This window comes from Calonectris borealis, chromosome 6 (genome assembly GCF_964195595.1).
Source record: "Calonectris borealis chromosome 6, bCalBor7.hap1.2, whole genome shotgun sequence".
Classification (NCBI taxonomy): domain Eukaryota; kingdom Metazoa; phylum Chordata; class Aves; order Procellariiformes; family Procellariidae; genus Calonectris; species Calonectris borealis.
The window spans coordinates 21,413,726-21,440,328 of NC_134317.1; the positions used below are offsets into that span (position 1 = coordinate 21,413,726).

Genomic DNA, 26,603 nt, shown 5'->3' on the forward strand with positions numbered 1-26,603 from the left:
CTGCGCTAAAAAAATCTGTTGTTCTTTGTGACTTAATGTTATTTTCATGCATGATCTATAAGTGCAGCATGCCTTCATGCAAATCATTTCTGTGTGTATATTAGTTGTATAGTAGAACACCTGGCCCTCATACCTGTAAAGGTGTACTTCATTCCCTTCCCCAACAGAAGCCCCGTTTACAAAAATAGTCACATATAATAAACAACATATGAATAAAAATAAGATGAATTAACCAATACAGATTTTGTAAAAATATGACATATGTGGCAGTTGAAATGCAAACAGTGGATACAGTTACTGTATTGTTTTATGCTAAACACACAAATACTTGGTTTGCACCCCTTTAACTGGTCCCTACAGTCTGAGTAGCCATTTTTTCTCTCCTCTTCAGCAGTGTCAGCTGGTAGTGAGAACAGTAACCTCCTGTCAAAGTTGTTTCCCCATATCACAGTCACAGTCGCTGACGAGGGGTCACTGTCTTTTAATAGGCACTGACCTTTAATGTACAGTATATTTGTAAAAATTGTCAGTTTGGCATAGACCTCCAGCAGGAGTCCTGTTGACACAAACGCATGATCCTTACAGGCTATGAACTATTTTGCACATAGATGATTTTGCTTGCTATTTGCTTTTATTTCTGAACATCTTTATCTTCCTTTTCATGCTTTTCTTTGACTGGCCTTGTTACACGATCATAAGAAGGTGGACAAACTGCTGTTGATGCTGTTATATCGGTTTTCTCTGTAAATGAATTTTCATTTAACTTATCAATAAGGATTTCATCTTTCATACCCTGACCAGCCCCTCCTTCGGTCTTGTTTTTGTTATAGATAAAGGAAGCTTGTTTTACTGTTCGTTTTAAAAGGTGACGTCTATAAGCCCGTTGAATGATGACAGCAGATACTTCCTCCTGTTTTCTTTTTAATGTGGTTGTAATTGGTTCGTAGGAAGCTTTTGAAGGATTGGATGCCATAAACCGATCTTCCATCTGTATTCTGAGGGCGTCCATCTCCCCACTTTCCCCCAAAACACGCTTTGTGAAAGCAAACAAGATGTCAAGGCAGTGAATTCTGTCACCGCTTACCATGGGCAGATCCATTGCAATAAGCTGGACTTTGTTTGGTTTGGGTAGATGAAGAGGAGGCTCAAGTGCTGCTGCAAAATCAGACAATTTCTCAAATTCCATGAATTGTGTTGCATCGGGATCAAACTTCTCCCAGACTTCATAGAACATCTCAAAGTCATCCTCACTCAAGGGTTCAGCGCTTTCTTCAGTGGCAACACCGAAGTTCTCCAAAATCACAGCAATGTACATGTTCACCACTACCAGAAATGATATGATAATGTAGCTGACAAAGAAGAAAATCCCAACAGAAGGGTTGCCGCAGTCACCTTTAACGGAGCTCCCCGGATGAGCTTTGTTAGGGTCACAGTCTGGCTCCCTGCTGTTAAGAATTGGGGCTAGCAAACCATCCCAGCCAGCAGATGTGGTAATTTGAAATAGGCAGATCATGCTGTTGCCAAACGTTTCAAAGTTGAACATGTCATCTATACCAGCTTCCCTCTTAACATAGGCAAAGTTGGACATGCCAAATATTGCATAGATAAACATGACCAGGAACAGGAGCAGACCAATGTTGAACAAGGCAGGAAGAGACATCATCAAAGCAAAAAGCAGAGTGCGGATTCCCTTAGCGCCTTTAATGAGACGCAGGATTCGACCTATTCTGGCAAGTCGGATGACTCTGAATAGTGTGGGGGACACAAAATACTTTTCAATCATCTCAGCTAAAAACATACCTAAAACAGAAAAAAATAAAACCAAGATACATTACCACTTAATCTCCATATCATTGTAGAAATTTAGAAAAATATTTTTTAAATTGGTGGTTCTATGTAGCAATTAAAGATATTCTGTAGATTCCACTTGCATAATTTCTGTTTTACCAGTTATACTTGTATATTTGCAGGTGCAATATATGTTGAATGATTATAACAGTTTTGATGGTTGGATTAGGTAAATTATTAGATAAAATGAAAAGTTACATGACTTAGTTGTAAACCTTGCAATGTCAAAAGCCAACCATATAGCTCTATTTGAGTAAAAGTTCACCTTATATTCATTTTACTCTCTTTTTAGTTTAATAAACAAGACTTACCTACTATTGAGAGAATGACAACTACAAAATCAAAAATGTTCCAGCCTATAGTGAAATAGTAATGGCGAAGTGAAATTAATTTCAGGACACATTCTCCAGTGAAAAGGACAATGAACACCAGGTTTATCCAGTATAAAATATTTTCCATTTCTTTACTCTGGTCGTCAGTTTCTACCATCATGGTAACCATGTTAAGACAAATAAGAATCATGATGCTGATGTCAAATACTTGCTGTGTCACAAAATCAAAGACCATGCCTTGGAATTTGTTCTGAGGAGAAAAGAAAAAAAGAAAAGAAAAAAAGAAACATTCAATACAAACTGTAATTGTTTTTCTTTTCCTGTTAGAAGAAAGTAGAAAAATACATGCAGAAAGGCCTATGAGACTTCAATAAAAATGTAACTAGTGATCTTAATGAAAGTGAATACAACAGCTTAGTTCAGCCTGCTTTGTTTGTATATTCATACATAAAATGTTTGCAAGGGAAAAATAATTTTTTTACCATGTTTTCATTTTCCATTTTTGCTGACTGATACACTAGTTAATAATAATTTTCACATGGGCATGTTTCTGCTCTCTATCTATCAATAAAAACTGAGCTGTTTGTAAATAGCTATTGGTCTCATATATACAAATAATTTTACCCCTGGTCTTGGTATAGGTTTTTGTGGTTTTTTGGATCCCAGCTTTTTCATTGCATTGTAGTATTTCTTCTGCTCTTCTGTCATAAATATGTCTTGACCTCCAAAGTAAAAACATGAAATCAAAACTGGTTATAATCACATTTATATGCAGTATTGAAAAAACTCTTAAAGATAAATGTGACTTGTTTATTTATTTCATGAAAAACAAGACGACTGAATTGGGAAAAATTTCTTAGCTATCAAATGCAGCTATCTGCAATCTAAACATTTAGTCCAAAAGTTGTCTGGACATCCAGTACTGCATCTCACAAAAAACAGTAATGCAGCATTTTTCTACAGTTATTTTCCTTGAACTCTAAGAAATCCTTTTCAGTACCTCTTTTCTTTTATAGGAAGAGATACAGTAAACAGCATCTGAGATAAGCTCAAATAGTCTGGACTGCTCAGTACTGTCATTTCTGAACTGCAATTTTAGTGAAACAAAGGAAGCAGACAAAGTTAAGTTTTCAGTACATGAATGTTTTAATGCTTTAGGAATCTCTAGTTTAGCAATCACAACGTTAGCATTGGGACTCAAAGTGTTCAAGGTTTTTGAGAAGATGGATTATCAGACTTTGGAGAAACTGAGCTGAAGATTGAAGCACTCTTGATACTGTTAAAAGCAAAATGCTCTCTTTTAAGCTTTTTATCTTGATTAGCTTCCACGTTCAATGAAGTTATGATTAGCAAAAGCCAGAACTGGCCTTTGGAGTCTGACAGTGAAGATAAAGAGAGAATTATGGGTCTTTCATGGCAACCTAACCCAAATCCACTGCCCATAGTAACTTTCTTGCAGAGACAGCTTGAATGAAAACCCATCAGACTCCACATACCTCTTGAAGTAAATTTTTCCTGGATAAAAGATACTTGTAGACATCTAATTCCAGGAATGTCTATGAACACATAGGACTGGATGCAGCCCTTTTGTGGATGAGTGTTTGGGAAGCTTGAAGACATGGGAATGCATGCACCATACACTGGACAGGCTCCCTAACCATATACCTCTAGGCCTCTAGCATGTACAGCTTCCAAAAATCTTACTTAGCATCTCTCATTAGCAACATAAACCCACAGAAAGTGATGAAGTCCAGTAAGGTAAAATTAAACTACTAATTTATAGCTGCTTTTGTCCTTTTGCTTTCGTTACCTTATCTATTTACAGAAAATAATTTTAAAGATAAGCATCTGATACTCAGACCATTTATACCAGTGAGATTATCTACATCTGCACTATGAACAATAAAAAAAGGCCCTGAGACAGTTACAAACCACTCCTGTTCTGTATAGTTTCAGATCGTTCAGTGCCACAAAATAGATCTTGAATACTTGTGATCATTAAAACAGAATCTGTAATGTGATGAAATAATGCTTTATTTTTCATAACCAGGTGGCTATTTTTTTGTGCTGATAGAATCACTACAAATCAAGAAGAAAAAAATCAAGAAATTATGAGTGCTTTAATGTAGAGGCCTAAATCAGGGGTTTGATCATCCAAGGAGGTTTCATGAAGTTTAGGCATGGAAAAGCAGACGACTTGAGGAAGAACTAAACTGGACATTGAAAACAGAAGGGTCTGTCCCATTCACTACAATGTAAAACCTTACGACATTAATGCATACTACATCTTGATAAGATTTTATATCCTAATGATGTACTTCAGCTTTTTCAATTTTGAACAACCGTTGGATGTACATTCCATATATCATGCACCTGCAAAAATGCAGTATTTTAGCATATATTTAGAATAGAAATGAAACAATACTTATCTTCTTTTTTTGCTGATTGAAGTTATCAATAATGACACCAATGAACAGGTTCAGGGTGAAAAAAGACCCAAAAATGATAAAGATGACAAAATACAAATACATGTACAGGTTGTCTTCATACTTCGGTTGCTCTAATACCTAAGGGAAAAAAAAAAAAAAAAATCATTCCTAAGATTTCCTGTGAAAATTTCAAGTGAACAAGCGGTAACCTTGGACAAAATGTCCTTAATATTTTGTGTTTGGACAATACTCCTGTCACTTATATCAATGTATTTTGTCCATTCCATCTATTACTGACAGCATCTGCCAGTTTGCATTCAGTTTTCTACAATTTGTTACAGCTGAATCTCATATTTATTAATTTAATTTTGTTTCATTGTATTTATGGATATTAATTGCTTTTGGAAGATAGACAAATGCACACTTGTTGATAGACAGACCTCAAGAAAAAAAGATAGTTTAAAATATTTGCAGTACTTACATTTCTTGAGTCAATAGCTGCATACATAATATCCATCCAGCCTTTAAATGTAGCCTGTAAACAGTACACACCCGTTTAAGCATAGAGCTTGAAGACAATTCATATAATTATTTCCAGCAACTGAGTACAGCACCAGGAATAATTAGCATAACATGAGATTTTTAGATAATTTTGTCTCTTGGCTTTCTTCACAGCTGCTCATTGATTACACTGCTGTGTATCTCCCTATTTTGTCTCTATATGAACATTTTAAGCAGTAAGCGTAATTAACTTATTTCTAATTAATTATCACAAATAATAGAATGCAGTATCATTTTAGGGGACTAAACGTTCATCAAATCATATCAACTGCAAAGGCTATGTACAACTAAGACATAGCCTTATGTAACTGAGTTGCCACCAATGAAGACTGATGTGTAGTTCCTCCCTCTCAAATCAGTCAGAAAGGTGGCAACCAAAGGGAACCAAAAATTTGATCAGCTCAGAAAAGGTATTCTCCTATCAATCAGAATTTTGATTTTTCTCTACTTTGAAAGACTTTACCTGATTTAGCAATTCTATTTTCACTTTAAATATATTGTACTGTGTTTTACGAAGGCTAGATCCCTCAGATATGTTCTGAGATGAACTGGTAAGAAGAGGATATGTTTTATGTGCATTGAAGATTTAATATGCCTCATAGGTGGCACCATTTAGTTGCATTTAGTGAACTTCTATAGCTATTTCCTCTGCCTAAAATCTGTAAATTTTTATATTTGACAGTGAGGTGGAGATTGCTTCATGTGAGTGTTCAAAACAGAAAGTGATTTTCTCTGTTGTAGCAATTAGTTCTCTTTTGACTAGGCAACATCTCCAAGTAGAAATCACTTGGGGTTTAATCCAGTTGTGCCCAGAATAAAACAAAGAAGTGAGATTGTTCTCTGTCATTTAATCCGTATTATAATTTTGCTAAACAAGCCTGCAGATCATTGGTTCCTTCATATTCCTTGCCATAGAGACCGTCACAAAAACAGGTTGGGAATGGAACACTCTTCATCCATGGTTATTGCTGCATCTCCATCATCTTGAGGTTTCATTTCTAGTGGAGGTTTCAGAAAGGCTTTGCTTATGCAGCAGCTGGCATCATCCTGAATTGAACTTAAAATGAGAAGGAATTATTTTCTTGAAGGAAAAGAGGACCCTCACACTTTTGAAACAGTGGAATACTAAAAAGAGCATGATTATCCTGAGATGCAAATCCAGCATGCAACAACTTTCACATCTTAGGGCCAACACAGAAAATATGAAGTTCAGGCAACTTACAGTATGATGGTGAAACCAAAGTGTAATATCAGAGGACCAATAAATCAACAATAAATCTGAAACAAGTAGAAGTCTCAGCTGAAGAATTTAAAGTCCTTGTGGAATATTTGGACTGCAAGGAATTAGGAGAGGTAGAATGAGTTTTATTTATGTAATTCCTATATATCTTTAATGTGTTCTCAAAGACTTTTAATGATGGACACTCCACAACCTCATAAAAAATATCTATTCCGGCACTTGCCTTTATTGTTTCCTGATATCTAAATTCTTCTGTTGCCATTTAAGACTGTCACTTGTCATAATTATTACATATCTGGAGAACAGAGTACTAATCATCCTTTGTGCAGCACCTCTTACTTATTTGCAAACTGATCGTTGCTGCCTTTCTTCTTTAGGCTGTGATCACTGTTCCTTCAATCTTTCCATGTAGATCTTGTTTCCCAGAACTCTGATCATTCTCATTATTTTCCTCTGAGCTCTCTTCCACTAGTTCATCTCTTGAAATAGTAACCAAAATTGGACTCAGTATTTCAGCTGAGGTCTTACAAGGTCTTACGGTGCTACTTTTTTTTCTGTCTTGGTACATTATTTGCATTTTTTGGAATGTCATAACTTAGGTTGAAATCAGCACTTCAACTTGAAACACAAAATGCAAATAATGCACATACTTTTCATCAGAAAGATGATGTAAATGATGGAGTGGCTCTTCTGCAAAGTGTGTGCTGTTGCCTCAGATTCAGACACATGATGATCCTTGCATATTGTCCTCCAGGCAAAGTGGAATTACTGTTTTTCGTAAATTTATTGGTGTAGCCTAGACTAAGTAGAGTGAATGGAAAAAAAATGACTAATTTTAAAATATTAAGCTTCACCATCATGAGTAAAGTACTCCATCATAAACAGACAGTACCTGTCAGCTAGCGCTAGGAAAAAGATCTGAAGAACCGAGCTGTTGTATACTTATTATTAAAAAGGCAACTTGAAAAGAGTGTGGGGGTGGAAAAATATAAATATAACATATTACTATCCTGAAGTTCAAAATATCTAAAGTAAAATGTGTATTTTCCACAATGAGTTTCACAAAACTATAAGATATTACCATTATTGAAGAAATGAAGAAAAATCCAATCCCAAAACCTAAATAAAATTAAGTAAATTTAATAGTAAAATTTGGTCCCTCATCATATTATTTGTTTTATTCTAAATCCCTCCAGAAAATCAATAGGAATCAGTGAATATAATCATCATTATGCAAAATCATTTACACTAGTTGAGAACTTAGTTGTGAGAAAATGGATTCTTAATTCCCAAAGCAGAAGAGTCAGTTCAGTAGGAGAACTTGTAATTTTGAAATATGTTGCCTGAACAATAGCAAGTAATGGAACTGGAGGTTCAGTTCAAGGCATCAAATTTAGTGAAGGAGTGTTATTTCTGTTGCATTCAGTAGAAGCTTAGGCCTGCTTATGTTAGGCTTAAATTTATCTACATCGCATTTTCTTTAACAGAAATAAGGTATTATTTGGGCATTTGTGTATACTGAATAGAAAATAACACAGAAATATGACTAAGATCAAATTCTTAGTTTCCTTTTTGTATATTCAAATATAAATATATATTGTATATTCTCATTGACACTAAATCAGGAATAATTAATTGATTTCAAAGATTACAGCAGTGTCACTGAAATCAGCATCTGTTCCAAATGTTTTTTTCCCCAAGGAAATTTGAAAGACATATATTCAAATGCAGATTCAAAGGTAGTTAGAAAAAACAACAAAGCAAAAATCCCCCAATCTACTTTACTATTGTTAAAACTGCGTAGACTTTTTTCCCTGATGAATAATTTCTAATGAAGTTATAAGTAATGCTGGAATTTCACCACTCCATTTCCTTACCAGAAATAACCACCAGGAAGATTCACATTCCCTTTTGGACATACAATAGCATCTTGCTTTTAAAATACTAATCTGCTGGAACTTTGAAGCTGTCCTAATCTTATAGCCCTAATCTTATAGATAGCTGTCCTAATCTTATAGAATTCAGCTTCTGATTTTTTTACCCTACACTTAACAAGATGTGTTTTCTTATTAGTAACAGCAGAATAATATAACATTGTGCTTTGAGACCCACTGGTTTGCCACATTTTATCCTGGTAAGCAGGATATACGTTTACCAGCAGGATAAAAGCAGGCCTCTGGGAGATTTACTTACCAAAGAATCCAAACACTAGGTTCAAGTTAAAAAGGCATAAGGCCATAAAATTATCAGGGCAGATGCCACATCTCTTTGTGTACATCAACCTCTTCCTCTTCACTCAGTGATCCATGCAAATTGTGAAAGGAATTTCTCCAGCAGATCTGCCTCTGCTTTGATGCTTTTCTTTGGGGACAGAGGAATACTCAAACAAGTTCAGCCCAAGAAATTAAAAAAAAAAGAGTTTCCAGATCTACATAGACCAACATGAGGTACGCTGGATCATAGAAGAAAAAAATTCTTATAGAGAGAGTGTGTACTTATATGACCGATGGCACGAATATTTACACTCCAACTTCAAATTATGCAAGAATTTTGGAAAATAGTCTCTGATAAGCAAAGTCTGTAAAACTTGGTTATATCAATGGCACATATTGTTAGCCTGTATTTTTATAACATTGCTATCAAATACTAAAGATTTTCCACCTCCCCCAAAAGAAAAAAAATACAATATGCAAACCAAAAATTAGTTTATGTTCTTTTCTTAGGTCCCTCATTCCAGAAATTCATTCCCCATCACCACCAAGGAAACTCAAGAAAGAGCTTCTCAGAGAGTTCTTTTTGCTTCAAAATCCACTGCCACACATTTCCAATCTATTTTTGAGCCTAGAATGTTTCTTTCTGACATTATCCCACTTCTTTTGAGTATTTCTGTGTGAAATATCTATGTTTCTTTTCTGTATTACTCTTAAAAAAGAGGGGTTTTTTCTGTGATGAACAGACCCGTATACTATCAGAAAAGGCTTTTCATGATTCAAAACAAAAATTGTTCACGGGATTTATTTATGTCTTTCCCAAAATAATAAGGTCCTCAGTGCCAGGGTCTGGAGTTCTTTTGGCTTCTTTTCATTTGGATTTTTTTTGGCATGAAAATGCTACTACTTCCAGTAGTATTTACTCCAGATAGAAAACCTTAGTGATGCAGAAAATGAAGATTAATGTTGTATTACCTATAATCCAGAAAAGCTTTACAGTTTAGAAAAGATTTACAATATTCTTCTTTGACTGGCTCAAAGGGCATGAGTCAGAGGGTAGAATGGAGAATAGAAATAATACTGGATTGTAAGAGGCAGCTTTCTGTAGTTAGTTTCCAGCTTCCTGAAAAAGGGACCTTGTATCTGTAATTCATGCATTGATACTTATCACTGAGTTTGTCATTAGAAGAATGACATTGGCCTCTATAGGGTTATTTTCTCTAAACAAAAGTCTGTGCCTGAGGTTGTTAAGGTGGAGAGCTAAATAACTTCAGTAGACTTTTCAACTAATCATTAAGATGTTAAAAAAAGGCCATTAATGGTCACATTGGGTGCACAGAAATCATATCCACTTGCAACCATGATTTTTTATTCCAATTTTTCAGGCTTAATACCTTATTTTTGGCCAATTACTCAAGTTTCAATAGCTTTATCTTTGTTTCTGACATAGTAATGGATACCTCTAATTAATTTTTAGTATTTACTCATCTTTACTGTTACTACAAGCTGATTAGGAAAGGTAGGGAAATCTAGGGTTATGACATACCTATTGACTTCTCATGTTTCTTCTGAACACGATGGCTTTAGAATCCTGTTCTAGATTCTCATCAAAAGTACTTTATATATCAAATTATCACCTTATAAATATCTTCTTTGATTGAGAAAGTGATGTAAGAATCTCAAACATTTATGAATTGTGGCCTTTTTTGTGTTCTTGAAGGTGAAAAAACCATAGAATCTGCAAATTTTAAAGCATTAGCTGAAAATCAAGCTGATATTTTGCTTTCACTGCCCTAGGACTTCTATCATTCCATAACTGCAAAATCACTTACCAAAGTGGCTTACTTACCACACCCTAAAAGATGCAGGGCCAAGTGTCTGTTTTGTGGAATGACAGAGGTGCCCCATTTTTTTCCTGGTATGTCAAACAAAAAATCTCTTCATGCTTTTACAAGCATTTTAGTAATACAGAAAAAATAAGTGGTGTTGTCACTGACATTCTACTCACACAAAAAAAAATCCATCCATTAGGCAAGTCTTTGTTATTGGTGCAAAATCTCTATATTGTAGATACTGCAAAAACAACTGGCTTGTGCTCCCGTGAGAGCTAGGTCCCTCCGTAGTAGGTCTAGATTAATTTTTCCTTTGGAAGCGTGGAAACCATTGGCAAATTTCTCCCAATTTTCCTCCCAGAACAATCCAATAATTTAAGAATCTAAGTGTTTGTGTAAGAAATATTTGTTGCTTTTCAATGAAGAGAAGATGGAATGAGGCATGCACAGCCGGGATACTGAAATATGTATGACTGCAAGTAGCTAAGGGGTAGTGATTGTGGCCACAAAACCAGGAAAAAATGTACCTGGTATTATCCCTGTCACAGAATAGACTAGGTTACTACTGGAAGAGGAGTTGTAAACCACTTGGAAGGAGTTTTGTTTCTCCTGAATATGTGTAATAAAGCATTCTGCCCGGTCCCGAAAGGGGGAATTCTAGGCCAGTGGATTTCAAAAATAAGACAGAGAAAAGAAATATTTAAAGTCTTTCTATTACAATACAATTTTATTATCAAAATCAAATTGTATTCAGTAGTTTATTTCTTTAATACTGCTGGTCCCTCTCTGGTCTTTCCTGATGTGACAGTAAAGTAAATAATTAATCATAGTGAAATTTAAATTGTCAGAGTTATCAGTCACACAGGCGAGATGCTATATTAGCTGGGAGAGGCAGTTCACAATGCTCAGAACTATTGTTTTAGACCCTCTGCAGGGCCATGTCAGTACTACTGCATCATGTTAATGATTTGTGTTATTGAGATTTCTTATGCCAACATAAAAACTAGAAAGTTATTTAAAAACTGTAAAAATGAAAACTAAGATTCTGCAGAATTAGACAGTAACCTCAAAAAAACATAGAGGTTGCTGAACGCACACAACATCGGTTAGAGTCCAGCATTTTCTTGATTAAAGTTGGGTCAGATTGTTAGCTACTCCAAAATACAAAGATAGTTAGTGTTGTGAGGGCACAATTTTTCATAGGGAAGGCATAACCTTTCTGCATATATTTTCTTCCTTCTTTTCTTCCCTCAGTTTTTGCTAAACTCCCCTAGGTGCTTATGCACAGAAATAACAGGGAAAATATTTCATAGATTATAGTATCTAATGATATTTTTCTTTTCCTATTTCTCTTCCGAATGAGAAATTGCTTCTTAGATCACATAAGTCTGCACTGGTGGCAGCCACAGCACTGAGATGGGATTTCCTACCTGGAATTCTTCTCTGTGACTTAATCACATCAATGCAGATTTTTGTTTTTCAGCAACAGTAAAACTTAAAGTATTCAGATAGCTGAATACATTCCTAGGTACTTCTAGAAACTTTTAAAGTTTGAATACATTCCTAGGTACTTCTAGAAACTTTTAAAGTTAGAAGGGGCTGGAGGACTAAGGGAGCAATAAATAGGAAGAATAGCATTTGTTCTGTCAGATGTCCTAAAAATTCCTTATTCACCTTAGTAGGCTCTACTTGCTGCTTACTATGAAAAGAGTAATCCATTATCAGTGCAGCAGTATTACTAAGTCACAGATAAAAATCATCAGGTAAATATGTTTTCTGACTTTGTTGCTAGAATTGCTTTTCACTATGACATATAAACAGTAAGAGGTATATAAAGAGTGATCACTTACTACTTGAAGTAAAGAAAGATACCCAAATCCTACATTATCAAAGTTTACTTTCACGTTTTTCCATCGGGCACTTTGATTGTTTTTTATGAGTTCCTCGCACTGACTAAAATTGTTGATTTGGTCGACTTCAAACCTTTCATCAGTTGTGGTGTTAACACAGTAGTAGAACTTCCCAGCAAACAGATTTACTCCCATGATGCTGAAAATTAGCCAGAATATAAGACAAACGAGAAGCACGTTCATGATGGATGGAATTGCTCCTAAAAGGGCATTCACAACCACCTAGTACACAAATACAGGGGAAAAAAGAAAAGAGTGTAAGAATATTTAGAGCAATAAAGGTTTGTATACTGTTTTACCAATGCTTAATAAATGCTTGTTCAGAAACTAATACTATAAATGTTAAAGCAGTACATTAATAACTGTAGCATTGCACTGTTCTTTTAAATACGTAACATTAGAACATGTAATGAAAGGAAAATAAGTGAGAAAATTAAAATAATCAAAAGAAAAACAAAAGAGAAGACCTGGTGGTAGTAAGATGAATCCTGACACTGATGTGTTCTATATGAAAAAGACAAACGTGTTAAATATAAATACAGACATAATAAAATTTTAAAAATGCATCAAATTATAGCTTAAAAATGTTTAAAGAAATATGGCAACCTGTAGATTTGATCAACATAGCTTTGAAATTTAAGCTGAAAACACAAATGCCATGAATCTAGAAACTAAGCTCTACATTAAAAGGATTATGCAGGAATTAAATACATATCTTTATTGTCTTATTGTTCCATGCAAGATTATAACAAAGATTAATTTCTTTGTATAGAAAAGCAAGACAGTTTTGCAATATGTGTCTACTTGAATCAACATAATTTATTTCAAGCTCCAGTCTTACTGTTTTATGTATTGAGTTTAAGTCAGTAATACCCTTCATGTATCTAAAGAAGGACATATATCAAGGACATATTTAGGGATTTTGATTTTGCATTTTAAATTACTTTTGGCCAGTTGCCTTCTCAGCCCCTTGCAGGCAAGATGTCAATAATTACTTATGTAGATAAACAGTGTATTTTTCTGATATATACAGTAATTAATCACATGTGTCTGTCAGAGCTATCAAAACTTTTGTGATATTTGTTTGGCTAATAGCCGAGCAATCATTTCTCCTTAAGTATCCAATATTAAGGTGTCTTAGTCCATCTTTGTTCCCTGCTTTCTGCAACATAGAGGGATCTTCCCCACTACCAACATAATTCTGAGCAAGCTCAGAGCTACTCAATCTTACTACCTGTATTTCACAGCCTCTTGAAGGCCTTTGGAAGCGAAGTATTGTGGTTGTGTTACTGGTCACTCAGCACCCTCCTCCTCCCAAATGTTATGGCCAGGAATTGGGACCTGTTTAGAGATCTTAGGTAGAAATGTTATTTTCGGGGCACACTTTCTTCTCATTTTAAGGGCCTCCTCCATTGCCAGACAGTAGAAACGGGACCTTTCTGTAACTGAGAATTATCCCTATCTTTTATAAAACCATGAATTTTTTAAAATTTAGCTTTTCTTGGCAGCTGCTATTTTTGGTGATAACTTTAAAGGAAGCATGCTTGCTTCTTGAGGTTTCTGTTATAGAAAATGTGAATTATCTAGGTAATGTATGCATAAGCTAGCCATTTAAAAAATGTTTTAAAAGGCTTACAAGGTCCCAGTAATATTCTGAACATAAGAAACCATTTTCAAAGGAGTGAGGGAAATTTTTTTTTACTATCCTGTAGGGAGAAGAAGTCTGTTGCTACTTAGCTTGATGGAACCAAGAACAGCATAAAAATTAGGAATGCAATGATTCTGGAATTTACTCCAAGTCTGACCTGATCTATGACACTGTATTATGCTATTGCTGCTTTCAAATTCTAGGCCAGCTAGTACTTGTCTTATCTTTTTCCTTTTTTTTTTTTCTTCACCCATAAAAATGTTCTGGATGTGTTATAGTGATTGAATTCCTCTGTTTAATCTTGATGAAAAACCTGAAAACAAAGCTGTCAAGAAAGAAAGATGGGGATTTAGTCCTGCAACTTAAATAAATCAAGGTTACCTGTGCTCACATGAAGAATGGTTTTGTATGAATTGAGTGCCTGTAGCAGCTACATTTTTAACAACCCTGAGATCCATGGGACCACAGCACAGATCCAGAACAGGCAGCAGAATTCTAACAGCTACAGTAATTGTTACAACAATTGATATTATATTATGAATTGATAATAGTTGTAGAAAGAAAGATTTCTACAAAATGCCATCAATGTGTCTCGCATCTTTAGATGAACAGGTAATGCAGTCTCGCTAATGAAACTGCCAAAAGATCAGCCACATCTTCTTGACTGAGAAGTGAACAGCTTCCAGCAACTGTTCCGACAATGGTTCCAACAACTTATTTCATATAGGTCACTGAAAACCCATCAAATGGTAACAATTTTTGGTCACTACTGACCTGGCCTGGATGCGAACTGGTGACCTAGAGATGAAAGGCTCTGTATCCTATTACCAACCCCTTGAGCTATCCAGTCCCCCTGGAAGGTTTTTTAAGAAAAGAAGAAAAGAAAATTAAAACTTTTAGAAGTTGTTTTCTGTTTGTGTTTTGTTTTTGTTTGATTTTTGATTTTTTTTTTCCCCCACCAGTGTTGAGCCTTTGCCCTGTCATATTTATGATGTAAAACTGCATTTTTACATGCTGGTCAGATGCTTGGCTGACTGTAAAGTCCACCTTAGGAAGAAGTCTTTAATTTCTTTAACATATACAGTTAGAGGCAATTGCTTTATCAGTGTTTTTTCCGTTTACTTTTTTGGTATTTGCTTTGGGAATAGCTGAGGTATATCAGGATAACCAGGACATTAGCTTACATAATATATATCCAAGATAGCACCCATATATACACACACAACACCTATGCACATAAGTTACAGCAAATTGTCAGAAAAAAGTGAGAACCAATTGAGAAGTGAACTGAATTCAGAAAAGAGATCAATTAGCATTTCTTAATGAGTTAAAAATTTAGCAAATAAAAATTGTCAATCTTGTCGAAAAGAGTCTGTAGCAGGTTAAAAGAATGTTGGCAACTACAGCTCTTATTTTTGCTCGTTCTTCAAATCTAGATCAGATGTATGTGATTCTAAATGTATTTTTTATTTTAAAAGGGGCTGTTCTTTTGGGCCTGTTTTCTGGTTTTCCTTGATACAGAATATAATGCCAACAAATTGGAAAAAAGATGTTTGCAGACTTGTTTGTTTGTTTGTTTAAATTACCTATGCATTTCCTCAAGGCTGGGATGTTGTTGGTCAGGCTGACTCCAGTGAGCAAGCTGCAAAAGCCCAAGCTGATTCTGCTTGTTCACCTTCCTATAGCTTCAGGTAGGTGGAATAGCAGTAAGTGCAAGTGAGAAGCAACACCTGACACCTACAAAGACAAATGGGCTCTAGACTATTTTACATCTCAGCTGATATTCATCCAAGAAAAAAAAAATCAATGTGGGAAACCATTTCTCCTCTAGAAGAAAGCAGTATTTCATATATATACACAATTTTTTCATGTTTACATTTTCATAACATTTCTCTTCCATATATATGTAAGATAAAAGAATTACTGCAATGCTAATTATCTCTCTTATCTTCTGGCTGATATGACATTATGTCAATACAAATTAGTAGTCCAGTTGTTTGTATCTTTTTTTTGGACAACTGTCCAAAGAAGACAGCAAAATGGAACTGAAAAAAAAAAAATCAGTTTTGCTACATACTGTGCATATGTATAGAATGAAGATTGTGCAAAATACCAGCTTGTACCTGCTGTATGAGTAGAATATAAGGAAGCTTTACTAGATTCAGCCTAGCTGTGGGACACATATCTGAAACACACAGTGAGATATAAATGTATTATACTTCCCACAGGAATATAGCTTCAGTAGATCCTGGCACCTCAGCAGCCACAGGCTTTCCAGGAATTCCTACATTGGACCTGACTAATGGATAGAGCAGGGCCTCCTGCAATCTGTAAACAAACCAGGAACCATCTTCAGTAGTACTTATCCATTTTTTCCGTAACTTTTGTAGCTTCTGTGAAGAAGTTCCAAACTCTGTCCCTTGTGCAAATGAGGAGGAAGTTACCATCTTTGGGATGGAAAGGAAGATTATAGGATTATGTCTGGAACATTCTTCCTACTTAAAATGACAAAGTACTTTATTTGGCTTCACCTTGGAAGTTGTCAACTTCATAATTTTAGGCTTAAACAGGAGAAGTTTCCCAAAGATTTGATGTGCCAGATTTCATATCAGAGCCCTTTGAAGGAGTCCATCAAAGGCTATAGAGGTTATTTAACTGTTACCTCATATTTTTTTCTGCATGTACATTCTCACGTACGATTCACATACACAAGCACAGAAAGCCAAATAATTTTTACTTCACCAGGACCTATATGGATTAAATCAAACCTTATCTTCTGTGCATGCTATATGGCCCTAACAAGCATAAGGCATGTTCCTCCTGTACTCAATTCCCTGATAGCTGGGAAAGCCTGAGAAAGCCTTCAGGAACTCCAAGGAAGAGGAACAAATTGTGGGCTTGAATACATATGTCCAAAAAAATGAATAGTTTCTTTCTCTTTAAGTGACTGTCTGTATAGTCATATAGTCGTAGACTTCAGATGGTGCTTGTTACAAAAAGCCATTCATCTCTCTCTTAGCAGTACAAAGATTGAAGAGCCAGTTGTTCAAAGACAGCAGCATGCAGAGGGAGTTTGACAATAGCATATGTAGCATAAGCCACATTAGAGCAAAATAGGAAAATTCAAATGAAACACTGACACTGCCTTGGGCAGGATTTGAGAGTAAGCTATGAGTATTGCCTTGTCTTGAACAAGTATGAGGTAAGAACATCTGCCATAAGATCATGAATCTCCCCTGCTCAACTGGCCAAAGTCCAGATGTACAGAAAGCTGCCAGAGAGAGCATTTGCACTGAAAGATGAAGTGAGCAAGTAGCCATTGGTTTAGATTCTTGGTCCACCACAGAGGTAAGATTGCTGGAATGAGCAGGTAGGTATGCTATTAGTGGGCAGGAATGGAGGCTCAAGTGACATACATGATCTGAGTTTAGCATGTTCTCATAGTGAAGGACTTTGAGGACATCACACAAGGAAGGCCAGAAGATGTTGGCCACACTGACTTGACCAGGTAGTGGGTATCAGGTAACAGACAGGTATATTCTCTCTTAAAAGTGGAGGAGTTGAGGCAAGGTAGGAAAATACATAAGGAATACAATAACTTTCCCAGTCAGGGGTCAAAAGAGCATCTGAGGGAGACCATGAAGAAAGCCCATACCTGAATCAGAAAGATTAGCACTATCTGATAGTCCAAGGCAAGGAATCATTGGAACAAATCTCCGTCTTGAGAATTATCATCCCTTGCTCTTTGCATTCATGAATCAAGAGCTATGAGAGGACCAGTGCATCAGCTGATTTATTTGTATTAGGGCAGCATAAGCATACCACTGGACCTTCACAGGCCAAGCACCAACACAGTGAGATCAGCTGTCCAGCAGCTTGAATTCAATGTATGGCTCTCCTTCATGTACTTTTAACTGGTAGCTTTTCCACTGTCACCGGATCCTCTATCATATGTATACTATGCATTTTCTAATTTACCCATCACAAAGCATGGCCACATGTTCCTATCAAACAAGTCAGAAATGTATAATAGGAACTTCTCTGTATGCAAATAATGGTGTTTTCCAAAGACTGGTGCTTACAAAAATAGACAGGTCTCATAAAGTGACATGCAATCAAAAAATTTGTTACGTAAGCCAAATTTAAGAGCGATATGCACCCATTCTGCTCTTTTATGTCCATGTGATAGGAAGGAAGACTCCTACATCAAAGAATTAAAAATAATAATAAAAAAAGATACCAAATCCCCCAACCCCCTGGATTTTGCTAATTGCACAGCAAAACCAAATCCAAAATGTCAATTGACCTATTGACAAACCCTTTTGAAAGGTAATTAGAAATGCAAAGGTAGGTAGAATAGAGCAAAAGGTTCCCAGGAATTCTTTAAAGTACCTTCCCCCCAAAATACTTGAATGGCTCCTCAGTCCCCAGGGATGAAATTAATCTCATAAATGTATCTATGAAGAATGGGAAAATTCTTGCAGAGTATCTCTTAGTAAGCTTTTCACACTTTGGGGATCATAGATGGCTTCAAGTTTATGAGACGGCAGTTTCTGGCATTTCACTACTAAAATCGTATACATAAAGATAACCTGGAACCTTGTAGATATACAGTGTGATGTAAAACACAGCACTAAATTTCTAGAAGAGAAGTACCTTAAGAAACGTGCAATTCCTTCAATTTTCTCATTTGGTTTGTCAGGTAAAAAGAGGGAATGCGTGGACCTGCAGGGTAATCAGTGGTGATAAAGTCTTAATCAACAAACAAAATCAACAGAAAAAAGTCTCAGCAAATACAATTTTCATCAATTATGAGATCATCCACCAGTGCAGTGATGAAATTTGCTACTATTCAGGTTTGTGCAAAGATTAACAAAGGTGAAGGTGAGCTTAAACATTTAAATAATTCAGATTAAAATTGTGAAATCCTTAAAATAATTCAGTTGGAAGATGCCCGGCTGATGATAACTATTTGAGTTCATTTTCATCGTGAGAGCATTTTGTGACAGACAGCACTGAGATCATGATCAGCAACGTGCTCTCCTTAGGTAAAGTGTAAACAATCTCTAACAAAATAGGCCTAATTCTTTCTCATCGGCAGAGGTTTTTAACGGGGTAGGAGATGGGTTTGAACTCGTGAAACAGTGAACTATAGCCGTTAAAATCCAGTCAAGATTTCTGCTGATATTTTACTCCAGATATGATGATTTATACATAAGTATACACGTGTTCTTATACATAAGAACACATTTTTTTTCCCTTTTTAAACCTAACATCTACCATCTAAAAATCAAACCTTATGTCATCCATTTTCATCAACAACTTAGAAAGTTGAAGGGACTGGCACTTGAATGACAAAACAGGGATTTAATCTGAATTTTTACTGTTTTAAAATTCCCCAAAGCCTGAAAATTCAAAGTACTATTTTCTTACTCAGTAAACACGACACTTGGGAGCAACTTGTTTTCCTAAAATAAAAAAAGAAATTAAAAAAAAAAATCACTGAGAAATAATTTATCAACAATCACTGTTTTCAAGATATAGTATACATGTAATGTAAACATCTTGTACCAGTAGTGTAGTACACACTCTGTTTGTGTGTTTACAGTCCCTGCTGGAAGGCAGGAACCATTTTGTTTCTGCCACGCCATGTGAAAGCAGCTCCTTCACTCCTGTTGTTCCTTCCCGCATGCGACCTGCGAGTGTTTGTAAGGTGGCAGGGAGCTCAGCGTGACAAAAGTGGTTGGGGCAGTCCCTTTGTTCTGACCAAATAATAACAAAAATGCTGTAATAACGGCTTCCTGTTTTCCCTGGTACTACAAAACAGATGATGAAAACTGCCTTTCTCTGAAGTTAGAGGAGCCACTTCTACAAGTCATAACACAGCAGAAAGTCAGTGGGATCGGAGGAAACGGGTATGGGCTTAAATTAGGAGAAGTTACGTCAGTTGGAAATGTTCCTCTCACAAAGGCAATAGAGGTACCCGACCTGTGGCCAGGAGCCAGAATACAAACACTGCCCCGTGCAGAGGATTCAGACTGATCCTCAGTGGAGGCTTTGGGATCTTTGCTGCAGTTGCTTAGTGTGAGGTTTGGAGATGCCCATGAAGGAAGATAACTGATGATGCAGTACAGGAAAAATATTCCCACACAGAATACCCTGTCTTGTCTGAGTGTATCCATGGAGTTTGATGGGAGAGGGATGTCATGTACAGATATATACGGATTAAAAGTCCTTTATGTTGAAGGGATAAAGTATATGTACCTTCCCACAGCAGTAATGTAGATGGGAACTTTTATTCAAAGATAATAAAGAAAATTTATCACATTTTTCCAACATTTATATCAGGTAGTAAAACATGTCTGACAATGCAACCTAACCGAAGAGGACAGAATGTGGGAGGGAGAAAGAGAGAGGAGGAAGAGAGAGAGAGAGAGGGAGAATTCTTTTACTTGCCAATCATACTTTAACAAGAAACCTCAAAACTACAAATTTTCTCATTGAGTATCTTGGAATGGGTACATTGGGAAGAAGCATGCTGATATGCTTGATGATCAGCTATGAACTGGCTTTAGAGACAACAGAGGAGAGAATTAAATATTTCTGTGAGAGAAAGTGCAACCTACTTGACATGATCCAAATAATGATTCTAGGCAGGAACTATGGTGAATCTAAAAACATAGATTCATCCAAGTTATTCAAACCTTCTCATTTTCAATTAATTACTCCTCTCTATTTTATCTTAATGGACTTCTTGTGAGAAACTCTCGTAACTTTGTCCCACAAACAGAAATCAGGGTGGTGCACCATATTTGTATGAATGTGTGATCTATAATCCACTAGTTATGTTCCACTGTTCCAGTATTTACCTCACTGTAAAAAAAAAAAACAATCCAAACAAAAAAAACCACAAATCAAGATAAAATATCCCCCCCCCCAAAAAAAAACCCTCAAAAAGAAAAAACACAAACCTCCCCAAAACCCCTTGTATCAAATAAGAATTTCCCATAACCCAACTGTGTCCATTGCCTCTTGGTATTGCTGTGCACATCTGAGAATAGTCTGGCTTTGTCTTTTCTCTACCCTCCAATCAAAATTAGAGGTATCTTATGGATTTTGCATTTAAGAAGGGCATAGTAAAAGAACTAGAATATTGCCACCTTTGCTACACAGTTTGCCTTAATGCCATGTACATACATATAATTTATTCTTAACTACCATGTGACCTATGATTATGTAAGCCCAGAATTAAACAACATCTAGAAAAATGTTTAGAAAAGTTAGAAGCAAAGGAAAAAATAAAACTGAAATCTTATTCTAGCAAACTAATGCTTATCCTTAATTCAGGATCACTACAAAGTAGCAAATAGAAAGTATGTAAAAGTAAATTATGATAGTGAGACTAGAACATTATTTAAATGAAGAAAAAAAGCACAAAATGTTGTTTCATGAAATATATGAATGCATTTTGTCAGAGTGTTAGAACTGGCATGAGAGACACCTCACGTGTGCAAAAACTGAAAAAATTTGAGTATTTATGACAAGATTTATGACAAGGTTTTCGATTTTTGAGTAAAATGAAGACTGTATTGGGAATACAGGGTGAAGATTATTAGAAAACTACCACTTAAAGCCGCAATCGTAAAGGAAAATTTGGATTTAACAGAGAGTATGCAAATTGAAGACAGGCAGATGGAAAGAATCAGAGACACCTGACAAGAAGGTACAACTAAATCTTAATCTTAACAGTAATGAACAAATAAAGTTGAAGGAAGAGATAAAAGATCTCAGAGGAAAAGAAAATCACTCCCTTAATTGCAATTTTTTCTACTTTTCCTTAATTGTTACTGTACAAGTGCAGCTGACTGACAAATGCTTCTGAAAGAGAATTTTATCTTCAAAGAAAGCAAAATACTTCCTCAAACCCTTAACACACAAACTATTTTTATAACACTTTGTGCTGGAAAAATTTCATGCTATTGGGTGGTGAGTTTACATCTTGGAAAGCTAGAACTGTTAGCAGGGAGGTTCAACTAGATGATCTCAGGAGGTCCCTTCTAACCTCAATGATTCTGCAGTTCTGCTCTAGCTTTTATAAGAAAATTTAACTTGATTAAAATAGCAACAGAAGCGCATTTCTTATTCACATAACAGTCTATTAAAAGCAAACTACACTGTTGGATTTAACAAAATAGTAGAGTTCCCGGAGAAGCTTTGATTCTGTTTCTCACCAGAAATCAAGTATACGACAAAATACTTTTGAAGACAACATAGAAGAAAAGACATAATTTAACATACTGTATGATGAAATACAACAATTATCTGCCAAGCAATAAATCATATGGCTGCATTTCTTTGAGAAGACAATGGTAAGTGTTTGGTAAATATTGTAAATACACATGAGCATGAAAATAGAGTAATTATTTGATGTGGTAACAACATCTTTGAATTTCACTGGATGCAGTGAAAAAAAAAATTTTTGCTCTTCCTGTTGCATAAATGAAATGTTATTGATCTTCATGTGTTCTTTAACATTTTTAATTAAAATGTAAACTATATTTGTATCTCATCGAAATTTAATTAAATTTTGATTCTAAAAGTAAGTATTTTCTTCAAGGTACAACAAACACAAATCCAGACAAAAAACATATCAGTTTCAATTATATTAGAAACTCCTTCAAAAGTTCTCTTCTAATTGTAGAATTACAGTTTAAGAAAAATCTCAAAATACTAAGATATTTCCTGTATGATTTATGAACATCTATACAGAGAGTCTTCTTACATCGAAGTTCATAAATTTTTGATTGTCTTTCAGGAGCCATAACACTTCTAATAGACCTTCCTTAAAACTCAAAGGCAATGAATAAGATCACAGTCCTCAAAAAAATCCTTAAAAGTGCATAATCTTTTGATCAACAAAATATATTCCTCATATTTAAGAGAAACTTGCAGAAGATAGTGAATACACTTTCTTGAGAATGAATACATAATTCTTAACTGTGAGATAAGATGCTAAATTGACAGTGAATGCTGTTTATGTTGATACATCATTTACACTGAAGCTATAAAAATCCCTGCACAAATGATACCCTCCTACAGTTGGTACTTGCAAGGGTTGTAGTCTAAGAACTGGATTTTTCTAAGGATCTGATAGTGAATGCAAATTTTTTATATCACTGACGTGTCTCCTGCAGGACATTTCTAAACTCCGAGGAAGATACTACAAAAATAATACTGTTATTGGCATTTTATAAAAATTACAAAAACTAGTTTCCAACACAGGCCAAAGAAGACTGAATTCAGATTCCAAGAAAGGATTATCTATTTTATAGGATGTCTCATGTTATCTACATACACTTGGAATGATTTACTTAATGTAACATATAGGGGTTTAAAAATTGTGCAAAAATTTAAACTGCAATTATACAAATATCTATAGTTCTGACTATTCAGATCATAGTGTTTTGGTGTGTGCTTAAGGTATTACAAATAATGTTCAAAACTTTCTATGGGATATTTTTGAATGTATGTAGTTATAAATTGAGTAACAAAGTAAAGCACAGATCTTTCCAAAACAATGCAAAAGCCAGATTCAAATTTTTAAAGAAAGCCATTTTTTATCTCAGTTAAAAAAGCATCTAAAAATCTAAAAATAGCTGGTGTACCTTTCTCCTGCAAAAAGAACTCAGATAACTCTAATACTGATTTTCTCAAAAGTGTTCATGTTATTTCTGTAATATCAGAAATTTCAAAGGATTATTTCCAAAGATTTAAAACAATTAAGAAGGAGGTGTAGGGTGAATATATATAATCTACTTTTGCTCCTACTGGGATTCTCAAATAAGATTGTCTCTCCTTCTAACCCTAAATACACAATGTAGTGATTAGTCACACTGTAATCATTAAGGGTAGAAATGGGGGAAGTACTGTACCCATAATACAGATAAGGGGAGGAACCAGTGGTCCACCCCATCCAAGCTGAATAAAGGTTATCCTATATGAAATAGAAATATATAGCCTGTAATTAGTTGTGAATCTGTAATGACAGACACTTGACGTTATGTTTTATAACTCAATCTTATGAGAAATGTTTCTTTCCTACTAATGAAGTTTGGAGTACTCTTGAAAATGCCTCATTATCACTTTCCTGGTAAGGGAATCTAAGAAATAGCCATTGAATTTTAGAGGATATTTAAGACATCAAATACTCTAATTTAGTTTTATAAGTTACGAAATTGGACTGGAAATTTGAAATACAGTAAATGTTTAAAGCCATCAGCCAGAAATATGCATAAGGCATGCAAAACTGAAAGTGCAAGTGGATTTCAGATTGTTTGCTGCCTTCTACTATTTCTCTAATAAATAAATCAAGCACGGCATGACATGCTTTTTTTTGTGAAATTAGACACAAATGCATGCTTTATTGTCACTTAATTCTCTAACTCAGCAAAGCAATGTATACTTAGTATTCTACATTTACAAGTAGCATACCAATTCAGAACTAGTGCAAAAGCATTATATTGCAAGTACTAAAAAGCTAAACAAAAAGCAATGGGTATATTCAAATCTCAGTTTGCAGATCCTTCTGCTCAGTATGGACACTAATTGAGATGAGAATATAAACCCTAAGACAGAAATTTAAATTAAATTAAAGCAATTCTTTACTTTGCCTTCCAGCATCTGGGTGGAGTTGGTTTTGAGATTCATTATAGAAAGTATTAAAACTTCTCAGAGTTCGGTATACTAGCAGATATTTTAAATGCCTTTAATATGGCAAAATTCACTTCTGTGCTCAAGGCAAGCACAGGTTATGGGCCACTTGAACCCTGTTTTGGTGCAAGTGATTCATATATCTTATATTCACTTTGGAAAGAGAATTTATCCTATTTATGAAACAGCATAATTACAAAACTAAGTTGTAATTACAGAGTGTAACTGCAGACTTATAAGAATATAACTTAAAAAGTGAAGTATGTTTCATATTTAGGGATAACAGAATACTTATTAGTATTTGCTGACTATGTAAAATGCTGTATTCTTCCAATTCACCAGGATGGTAAACTTATTTAAGAAGAAGATTGATTTAACGTAGCTGAGAACTTAGCAGATTTTTTTACAAAATGATACAGAGCTTTTTACATACAGGGACTTTTGTGGAATACATATGCTATACATATGGAATACATCTCTTATATTTTCAAGGCAAAATTTGCACAGTTTTGGACATAGGGGTAATTATAAATACAAGCTGAATAAAAACTCAGCTTGTTTCATCACAGCTCAGTGTAGGTATAGGCAATATAAGAAAGCAAAGATTTATTTTTACTTTCTGTTGGCTGATAAAAGAATCTGTTTTTATGGATTTTTATGAAAGGAACTCAGTTTCTGAGAAGACTGTAATTTGACTATAGTCTTATCATGAGCTGGTCAATTATTTGTTATTTGAATCTTTTTACTGTTCGTGAGTCATTCACAAAGTAATGCTACTATCTGTTAGTGAGCTGTTGTGAATACTTGCCAAGTGCTTTGAAAAAACCATTTTCAGAAGTACATGTAACTAATAGTTAAGATAAGGCCGATATAGTTGGCCAATCAAATTTGCTAAGTGACTTGAATTAGGTACTTCATTGATTATCATTAATATTGGAGGACAGAGCTGAAACCTTTTTTGCTTTTCCAGGCTTGTCTGTGATTCCTACACAGTAAGTTGCTCATGAATTATTCATGTTGTGTATCTGAAATTCTATCATATGATTGGGCTTCTGGCATCATTTCAGAGTTATTCAGTGAGAAATAAGGGAAATCAGTAAATAGATTTCAAATAACAGGTACTTTGAGCATGAATATCCTAAATCTTTTAAGTGGAAAGTTTACTAAGGCAATCATGTAAGGATACAGAAAAATGGAATAAAACATTTGGCAACCAATTTTGACATTATTTTTCTAGAAATGAACTGTTTTTTCCAATGTCATCTAAAGAGCTGCATTTCTTGTCCCTATACTGGTCTCCCAGTCCTCCTGCAGCTGACCAGAACATTATTAAAAAAGTAAAGCTGACAGCAATTTCCCGACATTTCTCTGCACAAAACCACATTTATCTGAATGTTCATGAACAGTAAATACAAAGAAAGACGAAGAGAAAATGGCTAAATCAAATAATCATTCCAAACTTAAATGAAAATTCGTACATTCTGTAGTACTTGACCAGCTCTTACCCTGCTGAATATCAATTCATGAATTTCAAATGATGAGAAAACTGTTAAAAGTCAATTTGCTATATGAAACTGAAATTTATTAATCTAGTAATCATTGGTTAGCAATATTTTTTTCTGATGCATTCTGAAGGAGAGATATGTAGCCTGATGAATACAATTTAAGGAACAGAATTCTAAGCCTCAATTTGACTTGATTAAGCTTAGATTTGTATCTAAACGTTGTTCAGACAGTATATTCCAGGCTATTGCTCTGGTTTATAATTGACTTGAAATTCATTAGTGCATTGTTTCCTCTTATGTTTCCATGAAGTAGCAAAAAGCATTCTCTTAAAACATATTTCAGTGACATGCATATAGAGTTAGTTTGTATTCAGTGGC

General features: G+C 35.0%; 1 protein-coding gene across 1 annotated transcript in view; it reads right to left on the reverse strand.

Annotated features, from left to right (window-relative positions):
- Positions 1 to 631: 631 nt before the first annotated feature.
- The window catches only part of LOC142083560 (sodium channel protein type 1 subunit alpha), a 98,146-nt gene continuing 72,174 nt past the window's right edge, over positions 632 to 26,603 (reverse strand). Inside the window, exons 23-28 of the mRNA XM_075153109.1 lie at positions 12,303 to 12,584; positions 5,091 to 5,144; positions 4,610 to 4,747; positions 2,805 to 2,909; positions 2,160 to 2,430; positions 632 to 1,800 (exon numbers count right to left, since the gene is read on the reverse strand). Coding sequence (XP_075009210.1) covers positions 632 to 1,800; positions 2,160 to 2,430; positions 2,805 to 2,909; positions 4,610 to 4,747; positions 5,091 to 5,144; positions 12,303 to 12,584 — 2,019 coding nt within the window. The remainder of the gene's footprint in view (positions 1,801 to 2,159; positions 2,431 to 2,804; positions 2,910 to 4,609; positions 4,748 to 5,090; positions 5,145 to 12,302; positions 12,585 to 26,603) is intronic.